The sequence below is a fragment of the Brienomyrus brachyistius genome, chromosome 11 (assembly GCF_023856365.1).
Source record: "Brienomyrus brachyistius isolate T26 chromosome 11, BBRACH_0.4, whole genome shotgun sequence".
NCBI classification, from domain to species: Eukaryota; Metazoa; Chordata; class Actinopteri; order Osteoglossiformes; family Mormyridae; genus Brienomyrus; species Brienomyrus brachyistius.
In genome coordinates this window covers 13,483,551-13,502,675 of record NC_064543.1, presented here as the reverse complement: position 1 = coordinate 13,502,675, position 19,125 = coordinate 13,483,551, and the positions used below count along the sequence as shown (strand labels likewise).

The following is a 19,125-nucleotide window of genomic DNA, read 5'->3' as shown; positions in this document are numbered from 1 at the left end:
CGCCCGGTACGATGCGCAGCCTCGATAAGCTGCTCAGCGCTCTTTAGCTAAGTTTAGGATGTTATTGAGGACAGACGGTGACATCTGGTCACCCCGCCTCACCTTCTCTGAGATTCAAATCCCAGCATGTTGGTGTGCAACCCCTCCCCCCCCCCCCCCAAAAGTGTGACGGCACAGCAGCTGCCTGCCTGCCTGCCTGACTCTCGGTGGAGCCCGGTTGGGTGATAATTAGCTTTGCTGCCAGGCCGCCCAGGGCCCCTCCCTGAAGAAGGGCCCCACGGTGAGCAACAGCTCCAGGCGGGGGGTACGGGGAGAGGCTAGTGTGATTCCCCCCCAAACTCCTCGCTATGCTAAATGCTAACATAGAGATACTCTGTCCTTCAAGCCAGGGACAGGAGTCAAGGTCCGGTAGACTCGGTAGGCAGGTGGAGCAGCAGAACATGCGGATGTAAGAGTGAAAAGGCCCAGACACATTTGTAAGAATATCTGTTTTTTTTCTGTCCCTCTGGAGTGAAATTTGCGCAATATAAAAATGAGATATACTGACTGATTTTTCATTATGTTGTCTGTAGGTGTGCATTTGTGAGCAAATGCTGTGTGTACTGGTGCCCCATCCTGGGTTGTTCCTTGCTGTGTATCCGTAGCCTCCAGGATAGGCTCTGGACCCCCGCAACTCTGAATAGGACAAGCGGTTACAGAAAATGGATAGATGGACTCACTTTTCCATTTTTTCTCTAAAAGACTTGGATGTCTTAGGTTTCAATTATTCTATTATTTCAGCTGCCTCTTCAGGGTTCGCCAACTCTCATGCATCTGGTGTGGCACTCACAGTTTCTGACTCTCACGCTCACGCAAGAAATCTTAGTTGCATGGGTTAGTCTTGGTCAACTGTGTTCTTCCATGAAACAAGACATATGTTATTACACAGAGAATAAAAAATATTACATGTTGTCAATAAATGGTATAAATAGGGTCAGTGATGAATATTCTGCATGTTGACTTGGAATTATTAGATGTATTAGTTTCTTGCATATTTAACGTAGTGCAGGAGTTACATGAAAGCTCTCTTATAGTAATATAAGCTTTACCACCACAAGACCTGAGAGATGACCCATAGCAGAGCTAGCTAGATAGCTCCCCCCCCCCCACTTAGCTATGAAGATTTAAATATGAAAAATTGTCGCTGCCTGCTTATTTGTCTTACCCAGTTCGTACTCAGAGGCATTAGCCTGGACGCTATGCCTACCCATCTGCTATCTGACCAGGGTCTTATTATAATCTGACATTAGCCAGCAAAGCTAGTCTCTCTCCTGGTCTCAGTGTAATTAAATAAATGCAGCCAGCTGTCAATCTTTAGGTGTCTGTTATCAATGGTGTCATTTTTGAAAGTAATTTAATGAGGGATTTCAATCTGATTCAGTATCATTGAAATCTGACTAGATAAGGTGACTGCATCATATCAATCAAGCTTCCTGACTTTTGGCTCTTCTGTGAAGGAGTTTTGCCCAGTTGCCTCAACCATTTTATTTGAGTCGACAGGATGTTTGGTCCTTAGGTGAAGCCACCTGATTCTTAAAGTAGCCTAAGGTATGATTCATTTCTTGATATTTAAGGAACTACTATAAGTAGCTCTGCCAAGCTAGGGTGTTAATATTCCCAAAGTCAGATTGTTAAGTTCAGTTTTTACAATCCAGTTAACTTTCCCCAAAATCCTCATTCACACGGAACATAAATCACAACCCCACCCAAATAACTACAGACCTATAGCTTCCAGGCCTGTAAGTCCTCTTCCCCTAACCAAACATGTTGCATGTGCAAATGACAGTCAGGCATGTAGGTTCAAGTTCTGCTTTAGAGCCCTCAGAACCCTGTCCTTCCACGTCGTGCCAACTTGGGCAATTGCGTTGTGAGTACTGGAGAAAGGCCTACTGCTTCGTCTTGGGTTATACGATGCAGTGTCACTGTTGCCATATGTCCAGGTTTTCCTCGTCTTTTTGGGCCCCTGGCGTCTGTGCCGTTTTTCAAAAATCACCGGCCTGTCCAGGTTTAAGGGCTGCAGCCCGTATGACCCACAGTTACGAGATACACTGTAGTGCCATGTGAAGGAAAAGGCACCAAGTGTACGGCAGCGGCTCAGTACCATCACACAGTGCTTGCGGGGCTCCTGCACATGTTTGCTTTTGAATGATGTACACATCCCTATGTGTCACGTTGCTCATAAGTGACTTCAGGCTCCGGAAACCACTGGCACTTTGACACTTTATTTTTGCTTTCGTGTGAACAGTGAATCGCGTGATTTGCTTGAATGTTGAAGAAACTTTATCTTAGCGTTTTGTAACTTTTGTCGAAAAAAGGCTTGTATACACATATATTGCATCAATTATGTATAGATTGTAAAATGAGAGTTAACTGTAAGGCTACCATATGTCTGGGTTTCTCCAGATACAAATTTTAGTTTTATAGGGTGGAAAACGCATTAATATTCTGATCCCCGGACACCAAATATGGTAAGTCTAGCCAGTGTAGCCCTTGGTCCTGAGTGGTAGATGCCTCAGAGTGCATCTGAGGCCCTGCACACCTCTCCACAGCCTGTTTTTGACATTCACTGGCTTATTCCATCCACCAGTCTAACTGCAGTGCAGCCGCTAAGCTCCCTCACTGTGTCTGTGAAACGTATCTGGGAGACATTGTGCTATTGGAACATAATTGAGCCTCACTGCGGTTATCGACTCTATCTGGTGGACCTTGTGTTTATGGAAGCTACCTGGGTTCCACTGGTAGATATGAAACCAAACTGGGAGAAAGTGTTTTTGGAACCTAATTCAGATCCGCTGTGGTTGTTGAATATGACTGGGGGGGACTTTTTGTTTGACTTATGAAATATGAAGTGTGAATGACACAGGCAGGTCGAAGGGGGTTTAAAATGGAAACGTGCATGACTGTGGAGCGCGATGACATCACACGTCACCCACTCGGGGCCGGGTTTGGTTCTGTCTTTAGCATTTCGTGGTTTTCCCGCAGCCATGCGGCAGAACCGGGCCTCGGCTACCCCTCCCCCCCTAATGACAGAGCAAAACAAAGCGTTTGTGAAGCGGAACCGAACCAGGGACAGTCTGGATGGCTGCAGAGCTGATGCACTGGGGCTCACTCTTACGAGGTTCGCTGTTGGGGGGGGGGGTGGGGAGGAGGGCTGAGCTGGTCTGGGATGGGGGGAGGGAGGCGTGACACATTGGCTGGCGGAATGAAGTGGGATCCCAGCTCTGCGCAGCGCTGCATGTGAAGTGCAGTATTTGGGAGATATTTGCATATTCTGGTTTGCAATTTAGCTACAAAGTCCGCTGACGATGCTCCTTTTAGAAAGTAAAACACGCAACACAGGAAATGCATGATACAGGGTATGGCTCAGCGGCCTGGGACTGTCAGCGCAAGGTCCATCGGTTCGAATCCCAGGACCAGCAGACTGATGCTGCCATTGGGCGCCTGAGCAGGACCCTTAACCCCCACCAGCTGCTCCATGGGTGCCGTTTGCCCCTGTGCTCAGACCTCAAGCTTCACTCTCACCTGAACATGCATTGCTGAAAATTAAACTGCGAGTCATTTAGGGTGAATACAAAAAAACAGACTTTTTTTTTTACTGAACTAGCCCAGTTGGCTAGCAGCAAAAATGATGAAGTTCTACCCCTTTTGTCTGTCTGTCTTAAAGGAGAGCGAGATGCAAGAAAGCGTTCCAATTTCCATGCACTCATACTTGTATAAATAAAGCATGTAAATAATTTTATTTCATTACAATGAGCAACAAAACACTGGGCAAGTTTTCATGTAAGAGGACTGTGACATTATAGCTCATTAGTGAACGTTCTTAGAGAGGGAAATTGCCGGAATTTAGTTAGCGCGGTTAACTGTATTAACTGCAGAGACAGTTGGTCGCAGAGGATTTTGATATCCTATAGATTAACTTGTGACATTACAGTCCTGTGCCATCTGTCAGGACTGGTATGTTAATACTGTCATGAAAAATCTCATTCCCACCGAAAAGGGCACTGATTAGATATGCTTTGTGTCTTTTCAGAGGAGCTATTTAAGCAGTTCATTTAAATTCAGCGCCAAAATAAGTGGATGGAAGAGAAGAAATGAATCCCCCCCCCCCCCCCCCGCCATTCCGAATTAGGTTTTGTTGTTTGTCATTGTTGTTTTCATAAACATCTCATTTTCCCCAGGAGTCGTGTCAGAACAGCGTCGCCCTTCAACTCTGCGTGTTTCTAGGAGCTCTGTGGGGTTGGGAGGGGGGGCGGGCAGGCCGCATCTTGCCGACACCTCTGCTTGTCCCAGTGGGCATCGTCGCAAGATGGGGGCGCCTGCACTGCCCGGAGGAAATTGCACCTCCAGCATCAGAGGACAACGGACGGCATGCGTCCGCATAAGTTTTGCCGCAGCGTGGGTGAAACAGCACCCCCCCCCCACCTTCTATCAGTGCTGCAGGATTGCCTCAGGCTCTCCAAAAACTTATCAGAGGAAGCATCGGCCCAACAGGGGTAGCAGAGAGCTCCCCCACAGCTAGAGATTCCAGTTCAATCAGCGGGCCGGCATTGTCTGTCTGCACTGTGATTGTTTCTCGGTTGCAGTGATGATGACTCCCGTCTCCACGCTCGGCTTTTCATTCCTCCCTTTGTGTAGGAGGAGTTTCTGTAATGACTGCTAGCTAATCGGCTGACTGCCCGATTGCTGCGTTTCCTTAAAGCCACGCTGTGATGTATTCTGTAGCATCTTCAGATCACTCTCCCCGCAATGCTGAGTCTCCTAGTGGGTTTTGTTCTCTATCTAAACCTGACCGGTGCTGACCCAGGACTGTTGACGGGCTATTAATCGCCCCCCCCCCCCCCCCCACCCCACCCCCGTGGCTCAGATCTGCACTGCGTCTTGGCAGCGCGAATACGTGACCTCGCAACTGTGGAACGAGGATCTCGGTGATGTTCTTCAGAAGGCTTCTGGGTGAATGGACATCTGCTATGGTCTCTGTCCTCGCAGGTTGCATTTCCTTCACTGTGTGTTTGGTCCTGCCTCGTAAGGAGGGCCCCCGTTTGCGCTCTGCAAGTCGTGACGCGCTGGCTTCTGGATGGCATTAGCGGCTAACGCTATGGGCCTCGCTAATTAACACTTGCCAATTAAGTGCCTCTCCTTGGGGACTGGTCTGTTGGAAGCACAAAGCAGATTGGGGGGGGGGGGGGGTGTAAGCTGGAATATTCCAGTACTCTCCTGCCCCCGCCACGGATCCCCAAGAAAACAGAATGAAATATTTCTCTAACGTTACCAGGAAACGATGCATTAACTGAAGATGACCTTCATTTATCTGATGCTTTTATCCAAAGTGGCATAGAACAGTGAAAACAGTGTCCCTGGAACAACGGGGGGTTAAAGGTCTTGCTCTGGGGTCCAACAGAGAAATCACTTTGCCTATCCTGGGATTTAAACTGGTGACCTTCTGATGACAGGAACAGCCTCCGATCCTGCTAAGCCACACTGCTCTGGTATTGCTGCACCGTGACCATGGTAGTGGGTCAGCATCACCGGAATCCCACCCATGGTGCGGTTCGAAGCTTCGTCTCTCCCACCTCCATCTAGGGAACATGTGAGTTGTATTCGGTTATCCAGGTGACAGCCATCTTGGAGTAAAAGGTGCCTGGTTAGGGAGAGAGCAGCGGGTTCGAGTGCAGTGGGTTCGGGTGCAACGCGCTGTGTGAACGCCGGGTCTCATCCCGTGGGACGCAGCGGCACGTCATAAAGGGGTGATTTATGACCCCCCCCCCACAGGATGCCCCCTCTGCCTGGGAGCAGAGGAACAGATGGCGAGGTGGGGAGTGGAGCGGTGCGGCGCTCCCAGCAGGCGGAGTCGTGCTATTGTGCTTACGCAGGTAAGCCATTATTAAAATGGAGCTTAAAGTGCTCGCTCAGTGAACCAGCACCCCCCCCTCGCAAAGTGACTCATGGCTGGATTGTGGAGGCGCAGGGGGAGCAGGAAGGACGTTAGCGTACTGCTACGGGAGCCTTGTGGGGGGGCGGGGGGCACTGAGCGCTGCCCCCTGGAGGAACGTGGCTAAAATAGCACCTGTCCCTTTAAGCGTGAAACTCTCTGCGGACATGCAGAGCCTCCTCGCTCTGGTACCTGTAACACTCCCCTTAAGCAACGAGTCCAATTGGGCTTCCACGACGTCATATGGCGGCACGATCCTAGGCCCTGTCAGGTCCGGCACGCCGCAGAGGTGACCTGAAAAGGTGGTTCAGTTTGTTAGATTGTGTCGATCTGAGGTTTTATTTAGAAATCGATTTCTTGATTTACTAGAATGCTCAATTCTCCTCGCACTAGCCTGGGGGATTAATATGTTAATTTATTTAATGCTGTTTTCGAAGCTCCTTGTTTCACTACGTTCTGTGCATGTAGACTTCTCGCTTCATGGGAGACTTCAAAGATGGGGCAGGATACAGTCCTCCGCCAGGACTGTATAGGGCAGGACTCCGCCAGGTAATTTGTAAAGATTGTTGTTGTGTTGCTTAGAGTCAAATCATTCTGCAGCAGACAGTGTGCCCTTGGGCTCCTTTCCGTATAACCCTTTTTGTGTGTGCATGTGTGTGTGCGTGCGTGTGTGTGTGTGCGTGCGTGTGTGTGCGTGCGTGCGTGTGTGTGTGCGAGTGCATGCATGTGTACAGTGCAGCAGCCTGAACTTCTGCACTGATGACTTGTCGAAGGTTGAGTGGCAGAACAAGGACCCATTCAGAAGAGGGGGAGGGGCTAAAAGGGGGCGTGGTTTTGTGCTGTGGGTGTTACTGCTATACTGCATTGCTGCAGCATCTTTAAAAAAAATTAAAGAGAACAAAACAGAGATTTAAACAATGGCTGGGCCAGATACAGATAGCTGAGAAGAACCTTGACAGGAGAGACCGCGAGAATGTGCATTAGAGAATAGCATGGCCAGGTACACGAATGGAGATAAAGATAAAAGAGAGAAAGATTAGCTTGCTGTCTTGTCCCTGATAGAAAAGGTGAGCATAATTGCATAACCCCTTTCTCTTTCCTCATCTCCTACACCCGCATTTGTATAAAAGAGCAATAGATGACAAACGTTAAGTGATCCTCTTGCACTAGACGAGGCCTATGATTTGGAGAGTTGTATATTTTTGTCAGGCAGGCTTTCAGACAGCCGTTGTGGGGGTCCATCCATCAGGCCAAGCCAGCAGGCAGCCGGTGAACTCCTGATTCCACGGGTGTGTTCTCCTTGAAGGCATCTGCGTGACTCATGACCACTGGGTGGAAATTAGGCTCCCTTCTTGTGTGTGTATGTGTGTGTGTGTGTGTTTGTGTGTGTGTGTGTGTGTGTGTGTGTGTGTGTGATTGGTCTGCAGCAGGATTGTTGTGTGCAGAGTGCCGCACCCCCCCCCCCCCCAGGAACACAGGGCTGGCTGTAACCATAGGCGATGTGCAGGTAATAAATGTAAAGTCTGTGATGTCCAAATAGGTTCCTCGAGGATCCAGCAACTGCACAACGTTCCTTAGGAGAAAAAAATCATCAGAAGGCTCCCTGCATGCGGCCGCTCGTAACATCAAAGACGTCCTGGAGCTTTGCGCCGCGCATGCTAATGAGCTGCAGCCACTCAGACACTAAAGGGTGATTATTTGTTTTCACAGGGTCACAGTGGGGTAAAATATTCGTCCTGCGGTGAACCGCGTGTCACAGCATGGCACTGGGAGACGGCCCCACACACGCGTCTTCTGTGTACCCCGCTGTGCTGCCCCCCCCCACCCTTGCTGCGGTCAGACACAGCCTTTCTGACAGCGGTGTCAGTGCCGCACTAAGCAGGGCTCTCCCCATGGAGTCTTTGCCTAAATCTTCGTCAAATTCTGATTATTAAACTGCTGTTTCTCTCTCTCTCTCTCTTCTTTTCCACTCATCCAACTCCTAGCAAGACCATCCTGTGTAAATATAAAATCAATGACTGGATCTCTGATCTTACTGGTTGCTGTGCTCTATACTGTATGTGCCAGACCTAGGCACAGGCTAACCAGGGCTGTAGCATGGGGCTTCAAGTCGTTGGGGGGGCCTTATTTTTTCTGGTTGTTACACCAGCATTTTATGCTGTAGGTAGGGCCCAACAATAATTTTAGCCCAGGGGCCGCCGCCCCCCTAAATTCATCACCGGCCTGCGTATGTGTGTGTTTGCGTGTGTCTGCGCATATGTGTGTGTTTGCGCGTATGTGTGTGTTTGCGTGTGTCTGTGTTTGTGCGTATGTGTGTGTTTGCGTGTGTCTGCGCGTATGTGTGTGTTTGCGTGTGTCTGTGTTTGTGCGTATGTGTGTGTTTGCGTGTGTCTGCGCGTATGTGTGTGTTTGCGTGTGTCTGTGTTTGCGCGTATGTGTGTGTTTGCGTGTGTCTGCGCGTATGTGTGTGTTTGCGTGTGTCTGTGTTGGCGCGTATGTGTGTGTTTGCGTGTGTCTGCGCGTATGTGTGTGTTTGCGTGTGTCTGCGCGTATGTGTGTGTTTGCATGTGTCTGCGCGTATGTGTGCGTTTGCGTGTGTCTGCGCGTATGTGTGTGTTTGCGTATGTACACCGTGAGTGTGTTTCTAACTTTCTGCAGGCCGTGTTTATTCAACCAGTCCCCATACAGTTCATTTTGCTGCATAGGGACATACCAACAAAGAGGACACACTGTTGTTTTTACTTTTTTATTGAAATCAATTTTCCTCTTTTTCTTGTTTTTGCGGTTCGATTACAAATTAATTTAAATGAGAGTCAAAAAGAAATGAGAGTCTTTGGGAGGTCCTTTCTGAGATACAGTACACTCTTCCCACAGCTTGTCATGTACAGTGTATTGTGAGTGTGGTTTTAAGTGTATGTGTGTAAATATGTGTCTTAATGTATTGTGTATAGGTGGGTCTTTGTCAGGGCCTCCCTGTGTGTGCGTGTTTGTGTGTGCGTGTTTGTGTGTGTGTGTTTGTGTGTGCGTGTTTGTGTGTGCGTGTTTGTGTGTGCGTGTTTGTGTGTGCGTGTTTGTGTGTATGCACATGCGTGCCTCTTACACCAGTACAGCTGTCTCCCCACTTGCCCCCATGCTGTGTTTCTTCAGCTGCGCTCCATCTCTCCCTCTCTCCATCTCTCCCTCCCTCCCGTGATGCCCGTCGCGGTCGCTGGGAGATCTGCCGGTGTCCCTGGCTAATGAGTCCCGGTGTGCTGTGACAGGTGACAGCGCGAGGTTCCCGTGCCGACGACATGCCATCGCCTGAATTGAGCGGCTGCTTCCCATTGCAACTCCGCGCCCCAAAGTTTCTTTGCATCCTGGGAATAAAGAATGAATCCAGTCGACGCGGCGGTTTGCACTGTAGCGAGATGCAGAGATTAATGCTTTCCGGAGTTTCTTCCTGTCACACTTTGACGCTCTTTGTTCCGCGTTGCTGGGTGCACAGCGTACAGGTGAAAACATTCCGTAGACTCTGCATGGTATCAGCGCCCCAGGAATGAAAATGTTTTATGGCGGGGGAAGACGTGTTTGTATTTTGTGTTCAGCGGGAGCTGCTGTGTTTATGAATCTGTTGGGCCGTCAGCTGCGGGTGTCAGGGCCCCGTCAGTGATCACGGGGCCCCCTTGTGGTTTCTCTCTGCAGTACAAGCAGGTGGAGCAGTACATGTCCTTCCACAAGCTTCCTGCTGACATGAGGCAGAGGATCCACGACTACTACGAGCACCGCTACCAGGGCAAGATGTTTGATGAGGAGAGTATCCTAGGGGAGCTGAACGAGCCGCTGAGGGAGGTGGGTGGATTCCTTTCGGTGTGACCAATAGGATCATTGCACCCTCTATCATCACTCTTGCCATGACATTATGAATCTTCTCCCTGTACGATCATTCTCATTGTGTCCCTCTCATCATCTCACAATCACAGCAGTGGTTCCTCTGAAAGAGTACCACCAATTCCTGAAATTTGCTCGAACAACTAATTAACTGAGTTATTTACAATTAATACTACAGTACCTGAACCAGTGTTGTGGCATGGCTGGAGCCCCATGAAAAGCTTTGTGTTGGACCTAGAATCGTAGAAAGTTGACATCAATATGCATTTGGGTTTTCAATGGGTTAAAGTATAACTCTCAGTGGAGAGAGATCAAGCCTCGATGCCTTTCTCATCAAACAGGAGATCATCAATTTCAACTGCCGCAAGCTGGTGGCCTCCATGCCGCTGTTCGCCAACGCTGACCCCAACTTCGTAACCTCCATGCTGACCAAGCTGCGCTTCGAGGTCTTCCAGCCGGGCGACTACATCATCCGTGAGGGCACCATCGGCAAGAAGATGTACTTCATCCAGCACGGGGTGGTGAGCGTGCTCACCAAGGGCAACAAGGAGACCAAACTCTCCGATGGATCCTACTTCGGGGGTAAAGGAGGGGGCCTTTTGGCAGATCGTTGACAGGGAAAGGGAGGGGGGGTTCAGACAAGAGGTCATGTGGCCAGGGAGATAGAACCCACTTCAGCTTTAGTATTCATAATACCATTCCATGGCATGTGAGGAAGACACCAAAGCAGGTGGACAGAGTGTTCATCTCTGAGGTGAGCTTCTCCTGAGCAGCACCGGTAAAAGCACAGCACCAGCAGAACCCAGGTAAAAGCGAGTCTTCTGCGCAAACAGCTGAATTTTAGTAATTTTCTGGGATTCCCGGGGGACCTTAAGAGCCCAGAAGGTACAGACAGAAAGCTGACATAAGTGGCTGTTCTGTGTGTTTGCAGAATTGGTCAGAAAACAAAAGTAAATGAACTTGCATTCGCGTGATTTTCGCTCTTCAGATGGTTATCAGATTTCAGTGCTGATGTGCACAAGTGCCCAGATCAATCAATCAATAAATCACTTTTAAAGGCTCCACGTTTCAACCGAAGTGCTGTACAAAACACCAGTAAACACAATGAACCACAAGAACAAAATACATAAATAAATAAAATGAATAAAACAATCATAGTTTAACCATCGGGTACTTCAAATGCTAACGAGTAAAAATATGTTTTTAATCTTGTTTCAAAAATAGCGAGCAATGGTGCAGATGTAATTCAGTGTCACATAGGTGGTTTTGTACACTTGTATGTACAGTAGGTTTTTTTTAATAAAGAATTCTTATGAGATTTACATGATTTCACACACTTCCCCAAAGGTCGATAAATTACACTCAGCTCCTGCTAAACACTCTTGGATTTCCAGTTCGATTTGGTTTTGCGTATTTAAATAAGCATGCATCAAGAAACTGAACTACCTTGGGCAGTTTGAATGGCACATCCTGCAATGATCTTGGGCCAGCAGGGAGGTTTGTTTTTGCTCTCATTACCCAGAAGATATTCCTGACTTGCCAGGGAAGCTGCACCTGGAAAAATCCCCCAGCCGGGCATTTCCTGGAACTTGGTCTGTCCGAGTTTCAGATTTTTCTTGGTGTATCGGGAGACTAAACATGCTAGCAGCAATCCCTGCTCCTACTTGGGTTCCCCAGTACTGTAAATGTGCCAGAACATTCCAGAATCCCCTATTATTTAGTGAGGGTTTCAGCGACATTGCCTGTACGGTGTTTTGTCTGAAGATTTCCTGCTTTGTCCTTGGGATTTGTGTTTCTGGACGATTCAGTTTGAGGACGCTAAACATCCATCCATCCATCCATCCATCCATCCATCCATCCATCCATCCATCCATTTTCCAAACCGCTTATCCTACTGGGTCGCGGGGGGTCCAGAGCCTATCCCGGAAGTGGATGAGTTTACGATATTCAAGTTGTGATTACAAATCACAGTTTTTATATTTGCAACTTCAGAACTATGTTGATGAAACACTAGTTACTACTAATCACTAGTTAATTGGGGAAAGTTATGTTGCCAGTGGCCAGTGAGGTAGAGGTTAGGAGTGTGTGCTGATACGGTGTGCTGCTGTACCCTCCACACGACAACCCATCACAGGCGTGAGAACCCGAGAGCAGCCGTGCGGCGGGTGATACCTCAGGACCACACTAGTCCAAATGGAATGGAAGAGTGTGAAGTTTTGTTTTGCCGGTGGCTGCAGTGCCAGTCCTGCCACCAACCCCCAAATTTTCCCTGTAAGTTGAAGGACCTGATTGCAGGGCTACTGTAGACGTGGGTTTAACGTCATACCCAGGATGAAGGAGCTGCATGTTGAAGGCCTTGCTCAAGGGTCCAACGGAGAAGTACCTCGTAGAATCACTCCTGGTATTCATGGCATTTGACCTGGCAACTTTCCGATTGCTAGTGCAGATCTGTAGCCTCAGACTCGATGGCTTTTAACAAAAAAAATCTCATTGTGATTTTGGATTCGCAAGACGTAAGTCTCCTTCCGCTTTCAGCTCAGCCCCCTCAGTTCTCCGGAGCTTTCCATTTGGCATACAGTCATCCGATGTTTATAGCACTGAGATTTTTTTTTTGTCAAAACTCATTGGCCACTGGCAACGTAACTTTCCACACTTAACTAGTAATTCGTAAATTTAAGGCTGAATTTGTAAACGCGTAAATTGAAATTCGTAACCTTGGAAAGGCACACGCATACATTTGCAAGTCTGAACATGGATTTGTGTTTCATAAAATTACGACATTATTGTGACATTTAAGTATGATTTCTTTAGACATAAATCTTTCTCCATAGTTTATTTTACAGAAAAATGCTGGCCCTTTTATTCAGTAAAACAAGATTAATATCCTGTGGGGAGGGAATTGGGAAATTCTGAATTGTTGAAAGCTAAGGAAATACTTGTGTTTTTTGTAGTTTTTCCTTTTCATATTGTAACAGAGGGGTTATGTTGGTGGTGTGTCAGAAGACTAGAGCCATTGATTTATATTTTCTAGTCCATCCATGTCTTTCCACTTAGATGGTGCGATTTATCTCTCAGTGGCAGAGGGGAGAAGTGGAGTAACCAGTATCTGGGAGGAGGATTTAGGTTGACAGGGGGATGGAGGTGTATTATTGCTGAAGGTAATATGAACGGGACAGGAAACCGGACTAACCTTCTGGGACGCTGCTATTATCGCTTACCTGTATGGTACATTATTTCATAGCCCATTGTAATTTTTCAGTGTTGACTCAAAAGAATAAGATATAAATGGATAGATGATTAGTTACTTTCCTCATTTTCTAATTTAGTGTTTCCCAACCCGGTCCTCCGGGACTCCCCAGACGGTCCACGTTTTTGCTCCCTCACAGCTCCCTGCCAGACAGTCCACATCCCTAACCCTACTGGGAGCTGAGAGGGAGCAAAAATGTGGACCATCTGGGGGTTCCTGAGGTATGAATTGGGAAACACTTTTCTACTTGATTTTCCGAAATGTAATGCATAGAGTTTGAAGGCCACAGTTTTCTTAATTTGTCCTTAGAGGATATTTTTTGTTTCAAGGGTGGTTCTGTGGCCCCCGGCTGCATTAACTTGTCTGGGGGCTCTAGGCTGATGTGGCTTGAGCTATTTTTTGGAGCTGAAAGAGAAACATGAGTTTTGCTGATGAAAAAGATGCAATGTCAATGTGCTAATCAGTGTGCTGGTGGATCAATAGCCCCGATTTAATAAGCCGTTAACGGTTCCTTTATTTTCTGAGGTGGGGTCCCTGATGTTACTGGAGCCTTAGGCTGTAGCCCTTGTTTGTGGCCATGACACCTCTGCCCCCCCCCCCCGAGCCCTGTGGCCAGTCAGGGGCATCACACATCAGCATGTTGCTAATCTGCAGGCAGATCCAGGGGCTCTGCATACCAGCCCCGCATCCCATACGTTACCGCGGAGTGCAGGGGGGGCCCAAATGACCTCCCCCCATCCCTCCCATCTCTTGTTTGATCAAAGCAGCGGGGGGATCTGAAGGGGTCATTTGAGGGATGCCCCCCCCCCCCCAGGGGTGGCATTCAAGTGATGTGTGTTCCTCAGAATTGTGTGGCATTTGACTCACAGAAAAAATACGGTATAAACACAGTTAAAAAAAAAAAACAGAAATAAGAAAATAAGATGAGGCAGAGACACCCCCCTCCACCACCCGGTGTTCAACACAGCTCATATTTACCAGCCTTAATAACCACAGGGACCCCCGCAGGCTGTGTGTCGGGGGAATCTGGCCAGCCTGCGTGAGGCTTGGAAAGGTCATGCCCCCCCCCTCCCCGTCCCTGGGGGCTGCCCGCTGTAATGGGCACAGGAGCCTGACAGCGATGGTAGGTTGAGGGAGGGGTCAAACATAGCCAGCTGTGGCAGGATGCTGAGGTACAGTAGGACCCCCGGCCTGCTTTTAGATGCAACCAGGAGCATCAAACTGCCAAACCCAAGCCGTATGGACTAACTCGCTTCGCCCAGCCCTTTGCAGAGGTCATTTTAATTGATTCCAGACGACCGTTAATATAATCACGCTTGGTCCTGGCACTGTGCACTGTTTGCTGCTCGCCTCATAACAACCCCCACCCCCCCATGCGAGCTGAGAGAGTCCTGGAAAAGTCGGGGACTCAGAGCCGGACCTGGAGTCAGGGAGATGGAGGGGGATCCAGAGTCAGGGAGATGGAGGGGGATCCGGAGTCAGGGAGATGAGGGGGGGGGAGTCCAGACTCAGGGAGATGGAAGGAGAATCCGGAGTCAGGGAGATGGAGGGGAATCCAGAGTCAGGGAGATGGGGGGGTCCAGAGTCAGGGAGATGGAGGGGGGTCCAGAGTCAGGGAGATGGAAGGAGAATCGGAGTCAGGGAGATGGGGGGGGGGGTCCGGAGTCAGGGAGATGGGGGGGGTCCAGAGTCAGGGAGATGGAGGGGGGTCCAGAGTCAGGGAGATGGAGGTGGATCCAGAGTCAGGGAGATGGGGGGGGGTCCAGAGTCAGGGAGATGGGGGGGAATCCAGAGTCAGGGAGATGGAGGTGGATCCAGAGTCAGGGAGATGGGGGGGTCCAGAGTCAGGGAGATGGAGGGGGGTCCAGAGTCAGGGAGATGGAAGGAGAATCGGAGTCAGGGAGATGGGGGGGGGTCCGGAGTCAGGGAGATGGGGGGGGATCCGGAGTCAGGGAGATGGGGGGGGATCCTGAGTCAGGGAGATGGGGGGGGTCCAGAGTCAGGGAGATGGAGGGGGATCCGGAGTCAGGGAGATGGGGGGGTCCAGAGTCAGGGAGATGGGGGGAGAATCTGGAGTCAGGGAGATGGAGGGGAATCCATAGTCAGGGAGATGGAGGTGGATCCAGAGTCAGGGAGATGGAAGGAGAATCCAGAGTCAGGGAGATGGAGGGGAATCCAGAGTCAGGGAGATGGAGGTGGATCCAGAGTCAGGGAGATGGGGGGGGTCCAGAGTCAGGGAGATGGAGGGGGGTCCAGAGTCAGGGAGATGGAGGGAGAATCGGAGTCAGGGAGATGGGGGGGGTCCGGAGTCAGGGAGATGGGGGGGGATCCGGAGTCAGGGAGATGGGGGGGGATCCTGAGTCAGGGAGATGGAGGGACAATCCAGAGTCAGGGAGATGGAGGGAGAATCCGGAGTCAAGGAGATGGAGGGAGAATCTGGAGTCAGGGAGATGGGGGGGGGGTCCGGAGTCAGGGAGATGGGGGGGGTCCAGAGTCAGGGAGATGGAGGGGGGTCCAGAGTCAGGGAGATGGAGGTGGATCCAGAGTCAGGGAGATGGGGGGGGGTCCAGAGTCAGGGAGATGGGGGGGGGTCCAGAGTCAGGGAGATGGAGGTGGATCCAGAGTCAGGGAGATGGGGGGGGGTCCAGAGTCAGGGAGATGGGGGGGAATCCAGAGTCAGGGAGATGGAGGTGGATCCAGAGTCAGGGAGATGGGGGGGTCCAGAGTCAGGGAGATGGAGGGGGGTCCAGAGTCAGGGAGATGGAAGGAGAATCGGAGTCAGGGAGATGGGGGGGGGTCCGGAGTCAGGGAGATGGGGGGGGATCCGGAGTCAGGGAGATGGGGGGGGATCCTGAGTCAGGGAGATGGGGGGGGTCCAGAGTCAGGGAGATGGAGGGGGATCCGGAGTCAGGGAGATGGGGGGGTCCAGAGTCAGGGAGATGGGGGGAGAATCTGGAGTCAGGGAGATGGAGGGGAATCCATAGTCAGGGAGATGGAGGTGGATCCAGAGTCAGGGAGATGGAGGGGAATCCAGAGTCAGGGAGATGGAGGTGGATCCAGAGTCAGGGAGATGGGGGGGGTCCAGAGTCAGGGAGATGGAGGGAGAATCGGAGTCAGGGAGATGGGGGGGGTCCGGAGTCAGGGAGATGGGGGGGGATCCGGAGTCAGGGAGATGGAGGTGGATCCAGAGTCAGGGAGATGGGGGGGGATCCGGAGTCAGGGAGATGGGGGGACAATCCAGAGTCAGGGAGATGGGGGGGGAACCGGAGTCAGGGAGATGGGGGGGGATCCGGAGTCAGGGAGATGGGGGGGATCCGGAGTCAGGGAGATGGGGGGGATCCTGAGTCAGGGAGATGGGGGGGATCCGGAGTCAGGGAGATGGGGGGGATCCTGAGTCAGGGAGATGGGGGGGATCCTGAGTCAGGGAGATGGGGGGGATCCTGAGTAGGGAGATGGGGGGGATCCTGAGTAGGGAGATGGGGGGGATCCTGAGTAGGGAGATGGAGGGAGAATCTGTAGTCAGGGAGATGGGGGGGGATCCGGATTTGATGTTGACCTCGTAGAAGATTTGCGGATTAGCTTCAAAAAAAGAAGGGCTATAGACATGGCAGTAACAGTAGCTTTTTTGCTTTTTATTTCCTCTCCTCCATTGTCTTTCAGCGTTCTTTGTTTCCCTCTTCCCTGTTGACTTTCTTATGCACCGTTTTGTATAAATGACGTAATATTGGATTGCCACATGCTCTAGTCAAGCACCTTGGGACGATCCTTATGAAAGGCGCTATATAAAAATAAATTGAGCTGAAATAACGTGTATTGCCTTTTGAAATCTAACACAAAAAGCAATTTTGTTCTCAGACTTCAGAATTTGTCATGACGCCAAGCCTGTGCTCCACAGTGTCACAGGTTGCCAGGTGCAGGCTTCCGGCAGCAGGGTGCCCCCTAAACGAGGCCCAGGCCCTCGGATCCGGCAGGGCAGGGGAAGTCCTCCAGGTTTCCAGAGCCGCTTTAAAGCATGCCAGTGCCGGATTACGCTCCATTTACATAATGCAGCGAAGGAAAGCAAGCATGCTGGGAAGTTCACTTCTTCCCCTCTACTCCTCCACAAGATGTTCACAGATGACGGTTTCATTGGTATCTTCCAGTTAACCGTATCCACCGTGGAAAGGAAGACGACCAATGGGGTTTTAATTGAATTCACAGCTGAAGGAGACATGGTGCGTTATTTCATTACATGTGTGCTGCTCTCTGCTTTCGATTAGGCCTGGTTTTTATGTTTACGTAACTGCTGTAATGTCTCCCACCTAAAACAGGGTACTGTGGAGTGGAGATACATGTGTCAATAGGGATGCTTAGTCATCCCTGTGGGGGGGGGGGATTCTCTTGCTGTCCGTGAGACACACAGACAGGTGAGACTAACCTTGGAGGTCACAGTGCAGGGTCCGGTGGGGGAGGGGGGTTAGGGGCCTTGCTCTGGGGCCTGATAATGGCATTCATGTGACAGTCCTGGGATTCTAACTGCCAACCTTCTGGTGACAGACACAGAGCCTTGACCTGCTGAGCTACACACACCGTCTGCAAAGCAGCTAAACAACAGTATCATAATAATAAGTAATTCAATACTAATAACGACGGCAGCAGTGGTAGTAATGGCTTTGGTCTGTTTCCCCTGCAGAGATCTGCCTGCTCACCCGGGGAAGGAGGACGGCCAGCGTGCGGGCGGACACCTACTGCCGGCTCTACTCGCTCTCTGTGGACAACTTTAACGAGGTGCTGGAGGAGTATCCCATGATGCGGCGGGCCTTCGAGACTGTGGCGCTGGACCGCCTCGACCGCATAGGTGAGAGCATGGTGTCCTGAATACGGTCTGGGATGCAGTGACCACCATGGATGGGGGACCCGACTGTTTAAGCGTTGGACGTTTCCTAGAGGCTGGCGTGCCAGTCGCTGTGTCCCTGCCTTTCGAGTCCTGTCCTCCCCAGCCCCCAAACGGCGCGCTCCGCACAGCCCGGGCAACATCTGGCTGTGGAACAGCTGCCAAGGGATTGACATTTCGGGCTTTCGCTGGGAGCCATTTTGAGTGAAAGTCTCCCGAAAACGAGGTTATTATTCCTGGTGCAGAGAAGCAGATCTTCTCCACGGCGGATGGACCAAAAATGGGTCTGTCACCAAAACTGTTAACTCTCCTGACCTTCTGTAGTGGAAAAGAAATTTTTTTTAAATTAATAATTAAAAAGAATGGGACTGCTCTATTTCTGTGGTTTTAGTCCCCCCTCCCCCCCAGATGAATCCATGTTACCGAGGGTGATGTCATCAGCTGCTGATTTTTTCCCCTTTGACCTCTCGGATTTGAGCTGCTTCGAGCCCCATAAATAAATCGTGTTTGCCTTTCTGAACTCTTCTGTATAATGAACTTGTTTAAACAACGGCTACTCCGATAATTAATCAGAACCTTAATAGGCTGAGGCAATCCGATGACCACTCACCAGATGAACCGGGGGTCCCCAGAGGTCAGAGGTCAATTACTAGCCTGCAGTGATGATCTGTCTATAATCTGTCAGTAAATCTATAATTCAGTTCCATCTGTTATTATGTAACTTTATTTATTTTTTTAATTCAGACCAAGCTGTACTTATATTTACAAAATGTGGCATGGCAGCAATATTTGCCGTTTATTTTTATGAATTCAAGAGATAGAGGAAGTGCAGTTTTGTGTCTGTGCATCTGTGTCTGTGGGCGATTGGTACATTCAGCAGCACCCCTCCCCCATGCTCCGAATGGTTCAGCCCTTGTAACCTATCTGTAGAGTCTCTGTACATTATAGATGCCCTTTCTTCGGTGTGCTGCTGGACCTTGCTCTTCTCTATTCTGAGATGACTTCTGTCTCCGGCTGAGCAATCAGTCCATAGCCAGAATGCAGGTGTACCTTTGGTGTCGACTGGCCAGCATGTGTGTCACCTCCTTCCTCCCCGAACCAAATTAATTTGGGTTATTATGCGACCGATGTTTACAGACAGAGTTGCCTGCCATGCACTTGACAACCCCG

At 50.1% G+C, this 19,125-nt stretch overlaps 1 protein-coding gene across 1 annotated transcript in view; it reads left to right on the top strand.

Annotated features, from left to right (window-relative positions):
- The window catches only part of LOC125704115 (potassium/sodium hyperpolarization-activated cyclic nucleotide-gated channel 3-like), a 66,321-nt gene that overhangs the window by 43,257 nt on the left and 3,939 nt on the right, over positions 1–19,125 (top strand). The window contains exons 5-7 of the mRNA XM_048969444.1: positions 9,650–9,796; positions 10,177–10,417; positions 17,755–17,919. Of these exons, the coding sequence (XP_048825401.1) occupies positions 9,650–9,796; positions 10,177–10,417; positions 17,755–17,919 (553 nt within the window). The remainder of the gene's footprint in view (positions 1–9,649; positions 9,797–10,176; positions 10,418–17,754; positions 17,920–19,125) is intronic.